Source organism: Tachypleus tridentatus, unplaced genomic scaffold (genome assembly GCF_004210375.1).
Source record: "Tachypleus tridentatus isolate NWPU-2018 unplaced genomic scaffold, ASM421037v1 Hic_cluster_2, whole genome shotgun sequence".
NCBI lineage: Eukaryota > Metazoa > Arthropoda > Merostomata > Xiphosura > Limulidae > Tachypleus > Tachypleus tridentatus.
In genome coordinates, this window is record NW_027467782.1 from 26,043,926 (window position 1) to 26,054,422 (window position 10,497).

At 39.5% G+C, this 10,497-nt stretch overlaps 1 protein-coding gene across 1 annotated transcript; it reads left to right on the forward strand.

Annotated features, from left to right (window-relative positions):
- The first annotated feature begins 5,730 nt into the window (after positions 1–5,730).
- LOC143242241 (zinc finger MYM-type protein 1-like) lies at positions 5,731–7,485 on the forward strand. Its single transcript, XM_076485610.1, has one exon. It carries the CDS (start codon positions 5,731–5,733, stop codon positions 7,483–7,485), a length of 1,755 nt encoding a protein of 584 aa, XP_076341725.1.
- Positions 7,486–10,497: the final 3,012 nt, after the last annotated feature.

A 10,497-nucleotide genomic window follows, 5' to 3' on the forward strand; every position in this document is an offset into this window, starting at 1 on the left:
CACTAAGTTCTGTATTTTTAAATTACTTTTTTAGCTTCTTTTGTTTAATTTTAAAACTTGAGTTAGAAGTCAGGCTAAACCCTAGGACAATACCTTTTTTCTCAAACGATTCAGTTTTCGAATATATTGTTTGATAAAAAAAATGTTTCGGTTGTCGAAACTAATCTCGGTTCCCGAAGAAAGCTGTCGTGACCCGAAATAACCCGACTGATGACGTAATGCGTAATTTTTGGAGGTTGCAAACGGATTAATTTAATTTACAGTATTTTTTATGGGAAAAATTGATTCGGTTTTCGAACAGCCTTCTGGAATGGATTAAATTAGAGAACCGAGGTACCATTGTGTAATAAAACATCACAATTTGAAGGAAATCTATTCATAAATAAAGTAATATCAAAGTAACCACCTTATCTGGAACCTTTAATATTTCAAACATTAGCATTAGTTTATAAAAGTTTACACTGCTGAAGCTTATGTTAACTTTAACCGCGATTACTTATAACCGAAAACTCATGTAACAAAACACAAGGTATAGTTTTGTTTTCCTATTGTGTAAAGAAACTTACAAATTAGGATTTACTTTTTTATCGTGTTTCGAAATGTACGGAGCTTGTAACATTAATCAGCTACTTGGTCATTTGTTTTTCATAGATGCGGTTACTAATCACGCCACTTCTTGTCTTATGACGTTCCCATTGTTAGTTTTGTGATCACGTAACAATACTTATAAAGATAAAAGCGTGAAAGACGTTACCATTAGAAACTATATTGATTTACAGTTCTTAATTACGTACCCAAGATATCATTCAGAACAGTATTTTTTCATGCCAGATTCCAGTGTGATATTTGAAATTGAATTAAGTCTTTTAAATATTTAATCGTTTTTATAATTTGAATTTACTATTCTTAGCTGCTATTCTCATCAATACCATTTTTAAATTATCAGATATTTCGGCTTGTTATGTATTTTCTGTTGCATTTCGTAATCACATCTATGTAAAATCCATAATAAATGTAATTTTTTGCCACTGTGAAATGTGTTGCCTATTTGGCACTTTTCTTAAATCACTACAGCCAATGAGGCACATGTATATTTTAAATCTCTCTCTCTTTTGCTTTGTTTTGGTCACCTAACATGTGCAATGTGCAAGCATGTCATGCATTTTTTTTTACTTTTTTGTAATGTATTACTTTTGAGAACTTTCTAGTTGTTCAGAATAGTGTGCAGTTTATATAACACGTTGTTTGTTTGATTTGAATTTTCAAAGTGAATTACATGAGGGCTATCTGCGCTAGCCGTCCCTAATTTAGCAGAGTAAGACTACAGGAAAGGCAGCTAGTCATCATCACCCACCGCCAACTCTTGGACTGCTCTTTTACCAATGAATAGTGGGATTGACCGAACTTTATAACGCCCCCCAGGCTGAAAAGGCGAGCATGTTTGGTGTGATGGGGATTCGAACCCACGACATTCAGATTACGAGTCGAGTACCTTAACCACCTGGCCATGCCAGGCCAACAAGTAGTCAAAAAGGTTGTTAAGTTACTTCTACTCCTGTTATCTGTTGCTCAGTTCGTGGTTTCGTATGAAAGTAAAGAGCAGTTTTCTTCAACAACAGTTCAGATGCTTTCAAGGCGACAACCTCCCTTTATTTTCTGTTGGGAATTACCAGTCAAGTTAATGGCAGAATTCGCTCTGGAGGACTATGACAGTGCTCCTTTAATATGATGTTGTAACATAGTTTAATATTATTTAAAATTAAACAATATGGTAGATGCTTCATTCAGTAGAATTTGGAGAGGAATTAGACAGTTTAGATATGTAAAAGCACATGTATTTCAAGTTAAACAAGTACTCACTCTGTGTTGTATTTTAAAAAGGATTGTTTATTTTATTTCTGTTTATTTGCAATTTTTTTACAACTGCTGGAAATCCCATCTTTTTTCACACACAAGTACCAGTGGTATGATGTTGAGCATATGCGAATCAGAGTTAATACTAATGTGGAAATGTGACAAGGTCTCGCCACAATCGTTCCTTTATAGATATTGTACGCTTTTTTTGCATGCAGACAACATTACAATGGTGATTATTTGGTCACTTGATTAAATACTCTGATTCCCTACCTGAGTCATTCTTGACAGTCATTAGTCTAAACTGGACTGATGTATCAGTGAGGACTCTGCATGTTAGGTGTCAAAACACTTGAATATGCAAATACCTCATGAAGAGGTGTGTTTGTCAAAGCTCTGAGCATCAAACTGTGTAATGGAAAGATGTAAAAACAGTAAATGACCACTTCTAGTTTGAGCCCACCTGTTCGCAAGGTGGTATTGCTAACCATATCATACGAAATAGAGAAAACTTGGTCTGTTCATAGATTTCTAGAATGAAGAAGAACATTACTTTGATTAGGAACCATGTTAGTGACCTTGATTACGTTGAGTTGGAGTAAACTAGCTTGCTACATTGACATATGGTTAGTTGAATATGGAATCTGACAATTAGACTGGATCACTAGCTCTCTTAAACAACTACGTTAAGGATGTAGCTCGCCTTGACAGTTCAACAAACTGCTTAGTACTGACCTTTATCATCGACATTTTGGTGAAACCATTCCTTAACAGTGTGAAGAAATGGTGGAGCCAGAGAGGATGGTAAATAATCTTTCCAAATCCACGGCCATGTTGTACATACTCAAAAATAGATGAGCTGATGAGGGCGGGACATCACCATTGTCAACAGGCGAAGAAGAAACAAAGAAGTACCTAAAGAAAGGGGTAATCCTTGACAAACATTCCAACTTCACCAGCCACATAAATACTCTGACAGCTAGAGCTACCAAAAGCAATGCTGTGAAAACCAGTTTGATTGCTGTATAACTTGATAAGACTGAAAACGTACAAAACATGCTTAAGACTGGTCACAGGAAATAATTCAAGTTCTTCTATCAGTGCGGCATCACGTAACACCTACAGCATATGCAAGCAAAATTATACTCAGAGCCTTGCAGTGTAAAAAAAAAGAAATGCATTGAATCATTATCCACCACAATCTAATCTTAGATATTTTAATTTAGCGTAAGTGGAAATGGAAAGCATGAAGGAAACTCTCTTTTAAATAACTAAAAGCAATGAAACATAAATAGGCAATGTCACTAACAATACTTGCAGCTGACTCACAGGATACACTACATTAACATTTTTCAATAGTGCAAAAAAAAATGAAATGTCGCAGATAGATAATATTTTGATTCTTGGTTAAAATGAAATTTTCGTTATTCTGTTGCTTGGTACATCCTGCTGGTATCAATATCGTTTGTTTTACCCTATTTAAATTCCTACATGACTACACGAGCGGTGACGTAGGTGCGCGACATAAAAAAAAATAATAAACGAGCGAGGCCTACGGCGTGCGTACGGATCTGTACTACATACCGTGCCCTGTTTTTAATTGCACATTATGGCCGTTATCTTACAGACATGTAGACACACACTATATCAATCATGTATGTGTTGTATGGGACTGTGCGCGCGTATTGTTGCGTGACTTCAATGGCCCGGCATGGCCTAGCGCGTAAGGCGTGCGACTCGTAATCCGAGGGTCGCGGGTTCGCGCCCGCGTCGCGCTAAACATGCTCGCCCTCCCAGCCGTGGGGTTGTATAATGTGACGGTCAATCCCACTTTTCGTTGGTAAAAGAGTAGCCCAAGAGTTGGCGGTGGGTGGTGATGACTAGCTGCCTTCCCTCTAGTCTTACACTGCTAAATTAGGGACGGCTAGCACAGATAGCCCTCGAGTAGCTTTGTGCGAAATTCCCAAACAAACAAAGCGTGACTTCAAATAGAATGTGACGATGTTTTTTTTTTTATTCGTGGACCTTGCGTGCGTGGTGGCGAGCTATCACAACACACACGAATATATGCATTCTAAGAACCGAAACAAAACGTAACACAGTATGCATAGACGCAACGTACATGTGTGCGTGATAAACTACACACGAAGTTGGCTCAGACTAATTCTAAAACCCACCAGGCGTCTCATTACGACTCCAAAATTTCCCTCAGATGCCTTGATACAGAATTTAAGCTCAATATGGATCATGCTTTTACCAGTGAGGATCAGGAGAGTGAGGTACAAAATAAACTTAGATTAAGAATTGTCAATTTGTTCTTGGGCAGTTATGTTATGTATTGTAGCCTTGTAAGTTGTAGGATATCTATTTACAAATAAGCATTTAATAGGCCTACTGTGCACAACTCTGACACGCGGGATGGTTTTAATCAACTTCGGACACTCGCAGGGGTGTGGGGTTTTCTAAATTGTTAACTTTTGTTAAATTTGAGCAAATCCAATCAGAATGATGTTCAAGGTAATCCCACTTAATAAAGATCAGTAACCATGTGGGTATGGTTAATTATTTATAATTATTAATCAAAAATATTAATAAAAGTTTATAGTGGCAGCCCTGAATTTGATATTCAAAACATAAATAGAAACATTACCTGTACGTGAGACTGGTCTAAATTGTCAATATCCCGTTCCACCCCCCTTCCCCAGGGCAATTACAATTTTACAGTTAAGATTTCCAGAAAATGCCGAGTCTTTGATAATTAAAGAAACGAGAACATTGTGAATTCCAAGAATATGAACTACATTCACAAATCTATGTGCAGGCATACAACTTTACGCACAGCTTAGTTTGATAAAGTGAAAACACAACACAAAGTCATTTGGTTTGAAACATATTACTAAAATTTCATGTGTTTCGTGTGGCCTTAATCAAGTTCCATGTTTAATAATCAGGATATGTCCACAGTCCTGTAAAATGTTTGATAACCTGAAATCTGGATCTTATATGTGGAAAACTTGAACATTTTGTGTCTGCTCAGTTAAACATGGTTAATTTTGCCAATGGTAATACATTCAGTGATTGTATCCACCAATCACATGGTCGGAAGATATTTTGGATTTAGCAGTGTGCAGCTGCCGTATCCGCCATGTGGTCACATTCATGTGTGCGTTCAAACTGCGCGGGCGGGGTGGGGGGAGAGGTACTCGCCTAATGGGTGTATGCCGCTCTAAAAGGTTACTTTTTCCCAAGAAAACCATAAACATGGAGTATGATTTGTGCCGGAAAATCCTTAAATATGCCCCCCCCCCAATCCATTTTGACCTAAATATGGGTAAGTTTATCGCTCAAAATGATATTCTTACAGTTCTCGCCCGGAGTTCTCGCACCGATTCTCGCTCATGCTCGATGTGTACACGTTGCGCACACCAGTGATTTTTAAATGTTGCACTTGAAATTTAAGAATCACGATCACGCGTGTGCGCACGGCTCCGATCCCTCGCCAGCCGGTCGGCCGCACGCAGCTAACTAGATAGCTTCGTACGGACCGGTGCGGGATGGGTATGTTATCAGCTAACTCGGTAGTTTCATATGGACCTGGATGGGTTCGTTATATGGGGTAATGACTTCCTGCGCATCATGGAGGATTCCACAATGGATGTGAATGTCGAACGTCCCCCATAAAATACCTTTAAAATGGGTCAATTGTTCTTCTTAAAAATCCCTAATAATTATATAATGGGTACCCTTTCTGCCAAAAATGACCCAAATGAAAATATAGGGCGATTTGAATTGGGAAACGTCCTACAGTCATTTCGTTTCGTATTTCAATAGGTCAGACCAAAGCCCCTTCCCAGAAAAAGAAAAATACAGTAATCGATGGAAAAGTTCTGTGGTCCCAAGCTGCCTGTTAAACAAGGGAAATGTGAAAAAACTATACAGCAGGCAGAGGTTCAGCAAAGCGGGTCGTCAGTAGAAATTGTTGGTCTATCGACAGCTTCAGAAGGCATCCATTCTTCTGTAGGTAGCAAAGCAAGTATGGATGACAGTTTACAGGCGGAATTGATAATCCCGTCAAAACCAAATCAACCACAAAATTTCCAGTACCCCAAAATGGAATGCAAGCAATTCAAAGGATCATTTCAGCCGTCATGGTACGAAGAAGTTCCTTGGTTACACTACATAGAGTTTTCAGATACGGTTCTTTGTCACACCTGCTTACTGGCAGAAAAAGAGCAGAAACTCAATGCAAAGTACAAAGAATCGGCTTTCCTCCGAGATGGCTTTTCAAACTGGAAGAAGGCAAGGGAAAAGTTTCGAGATCACCAAATGTCGCAGTGCCATAAAATGGCAGAAGAGAATGAAATAGTTCTTCCCAAAACATGTTCTTACATTGGCGAAATGTTGGACATGACACTGGGAGAAGAGAAGAAAGAATCTAGGAGCAACATGGCCAAAATCATCGAGAACTTACAGTTCTTGGCTAGACAGGGACTAGCTTTGCAAGGACACAGCGATGAAGAATCGAACTTCATACAACTTTATCACCTCAGAGCAAAGAACAATTCCAAAATGATTGAGTGGCTTAAGAAGAAAACCAACAAGTATGTTACACATGATGTTCAGAACGAAATATTAGAGGTAATGGAATTGCAGGTGTTGCGAGATGTGGCGTCTTGTATCAGAAATGGTCGTTATTTCTCCATCCTTGCCGATGAATGCACTGACGTTGCAAACAAGAAACAGCTTACAATATGTGTTCGATGGATTGACGACAATCTGGAACCCCACGAGGACTTCATCGGATTTTATGAAATCCCCACCATAAAGGCAGATACCATCGTATTGGCCATCAAGGACGCGATAATTCGGATGAACTTGACCCTGACCAACTGTCGGGGCCAGTGCTACGATGCCGGATGTCCTCTGGCTGGATCACGAAGAGGTGTTGCTGAACAAATCCTCAAAGATGCTCCTAAAGCACACTATACATATTGCCATGGGCATGCCTTAAATTTGGCATTATGTGACGCAACAAAAGGGTCTAAGTTGTTAGCTGATACTCTAGATATCACATACGAAATCTGCAAGCTTATAAAATTTTCACCAAAGTGTCAAGGTCTGCTCGAAAAAATAAAAGCTAACATCAACCTAGAAACAGCAGGTCTAAAGGTGATTTGCCCAACTCGCTGGACAGTTCGCGGCCAGAGCTTCGCCCGCATCATTGCCAACCACAAAGCGCTTCTCTTAGAGTGGGACGTTTGTCTGGAAGATCATCTAGACTCTGAAATGAGGGCACGAATAATAGGTGTCAGATTCCAAATAGAGAAATTTGAATACTTCTTCGCTTTTCATCTTGGTGTCGCCGTGTACTCTTTGACGGACAATTTGTCAAAAACATTGCAGAAGACCTGCATGTCTGCAACACAGGGGCAACAAAATGCAAAACTGGCAGCAGGTGTTCTTGATAAAATGAGGAATGATAGTAATTTTGACAAGATATATGAAGAAGTGCACCGAAAGGCAATGGAGCTCAACATTTTCGAACCTCAAATGCCAAGACAGAAGAGAGAGCCCAAGCGTTTTGAGGTTCCCGTCGTCTCACAAGGAATTCTACAGAAGGCAGTACTTTGAGGTTCTTGGCCTTGCCATTAACGCAATCAACCGTCGTTTTGATCAGCCAGGCTTCCAGGCGTATCGACATATAGAAGTTCTTCTCTTGAAATTTCTTTGAGAAGAGGATACTCCTGATGAGCTGAAGTACTTGGCGGACAAATACGGTGATCATCTGGACATCCTTTCTCTCAAGGCACATCTACCTCTCCTCAATGGACTGTTACACGGTGACTCTGAAGATCGTCACTTTGAATGCTTCAACGACATTTATCATAATGTTTTAATTATATTTGTTGTAAATAGTCTGCTATGGCCGAATTATCATTATTTTTACTTCTTCTACATACTTAATGTAAACGATATGTTAGATCACGTTCTGTGTCTCTATTACAGTTTCTTCCATGTCAACATTTAATGCTTCAGTAAGGTACATCATTAGGCTATTAAAACAATGAGATGGCATTCAAAGATTTATAAATATAACGATGTGATCTTAACACATTCGCATGGGATACTATGTATGTGCCTTGCATTGTTCCTGTAGTAGACGTTATTCAGGGTTAGGTTTTTGGAATTTCGCACAAAGCTACTCGAGGACTATCTGTGCTAGCCGTCCCTAATTTAGCAGTGTAAGACTAGAGGGAAGGCAGCTAGTCATCACCACCCACCGCCAACTCTTGGGCTACTCTTTTACCAACGAAAAGTGGGATTGACCGTCACATTATACAGCCCCACGGCTGGGAGGGCGAGCATGTTTAGCGCGACGCGGGCGCGATCCCGCGACCCTCGGATTTTGAGTCGCACGCCTTACGCGCTTGGCCATGCCAGGCTCTCTGTTTTCGAAAATACTAAGATTGTTTAAGGACATGGCTTGTAGCTTCATGTAACCATTACTCATTTAATAGCATGAATCCATTTTAAAACCTAGACAAGTTTAAATTACACAAAAGTAAAAAAGAATTTAAAGAAAAATGTAATTAAACATACAACTTTGAAAATGGCAGGTGGAATTCTTTGTAATCAGTGTAACTCAATGACAAGTGGTAAATTAGGTTTCAAGTTTTTATCATTTTAAACAGCTTGTTTGGATGAATAATTCTCAACAATACGTGAATGGCACCAATTTTAAATATTCTAGAAATTTCAATAAAATATAGTGGTATGATCAAAAACACCATCCATAAAATCCCACAACTCTTGTTTTCTTTTATCTTTTTTAATAGTCACAATTTACTGATGAGGTTTGGATTTTATTGAAACAGATATTTCTAGGTGACTGTTGATGAATCACTTGGTTTCAGATACTTTACTTAATATACTCTTCAAAAAAAGAAACGCAAAAGGCAAAATATGAGACAAATTGTTAACAAGTTTATTTCAGGTAGTTCTGTTTGACATGTGTGAAACTGCACATTCACTGCTGAACATCCAAAGTCTGCAAAGGCGAAGTCCACGCTCATTGGTTGAAGTTTAACGTCACTCAACGTCAATAACGAGTATGCCTCCCGTAAGCATCAATAACTACTTGGCATCTCCTGCCCATGGAAGCGTTGATATGACGAATCACATCCTGTGGAATGGCTGTCCACTCAGCCTGCAAAGCTGCTGCAAGCTGAGGTAGAGTCTGCGGTTGAGGTTGTCTCCGTCGCAGACGTCGGTCGAACTCGTCCCAAAGATGTTCGATGGGGCTTAAATGTGGTGATCTGGAGGGCCAGGAAAGAACGTTGATGTTGTGGTGTCTCAAGAAGACAGTGGTGAGTCGGGATGTGTGAGGACGGGCGTTGTCATGTTGAAAAAACGTCATTGAAGTTCACCATGATGGGTTGCACATGGGGTCTTAGAATCTCGTCGACGTATCGTTGAGCCGTAAGATTCCCTCGAATGTGCAAAAGGTCTCTTGAGGCAGTAGACGTCGCAGTGGTGATCCTATCCCGAAGGTGACGTAACCGAATGTAGTGATCTTGTGCGGGCGTGGTCACACGATGTCTGCCAGATCGTGGACGGTCACGAGTTAATCCATGTTGTTGGTGACAATTCCATAGCCTTGTGATGGTGCTTTGGTGGAAATTCACAGCTCTGGCAACATCTGATCGAGATTCGCCTGCTTCCAAGCGATCAATGGCGTTGTTGCGTTGTGCTTCAGTCAGTCTTGGCGAAGCTGTATTGCGTGTCGGTGGCTTAACACTGAGCTATGGAAACCGAGAACCCGTCACTTTTATAGGGATTTTGCACATGTTGCACTTGCAGAACATGCAACAAATTTATTGGTCACGCATGCGTTTTGGCGAAAAATCCGATGTTTTCCTCCGTTTTCAAAGTGCACAACTTTTATTGTCACTTTGGTCTGACGATCAGTGCCTTAACACGTGTAACATCACATACTTTGAGCTTGTAACGTTATTACATATATTTCTATTTAAAATAACAAAAATATCCCTTTTGCGTTTCTTTTTTTTGAAGAGTATATAAAGGAAATTTATGCTCTGCAGGTTAAAGTTTAAGGATCGTTAATATACAGCAGACTTAGGATAAATTTTGCAAATACTGATTGATTGAATGGTTAATTGGAATTAAGCACAAAGCTACACAATGGGCTATCTGTGCTCCGCACACCTCGGATATCAAAATCCGGTTTCAAGCAGTTAGTCCGCCGTACCAGTCGGGACGTTTTGCAAGGATAGTTAAGACACGAAGAAGAATGAAAAACTCGAACAAATAAGGAAGTCATGATAACTCATACAACACTCTAAGTCATCTCTCAGCTTGAATACTGTACAAACTACATCTCAGACAGTACCGGATATAAAGGGGTGCAACCCGTGCAATAGCTTGAGAGTGTAAATTCAGTGAAATGAAGAGAGAAGATGAAGGGAAACTATCCAAGAACCCACGATACGTTTACAAACATGTTGACAAAAATCATATTGAATGTTCACATTTCCACATGCATCAAAGCAAAAAAAAACAAAAAAACAATCAAATAAAAATGTGAGAAATGTTCTACTTCTAATCCACTATAGACATATTATG

Bases quoted from the DNA above. Each gene is read 5' to 3' on its own strand.
- LOC143242241 (XM_076485610.1), top strand. From the start codon at position 5,731: ATGGAAAAGTTCTGTGGTCCCAAGCTGCCTGTTAAACAAGGGAAATGT.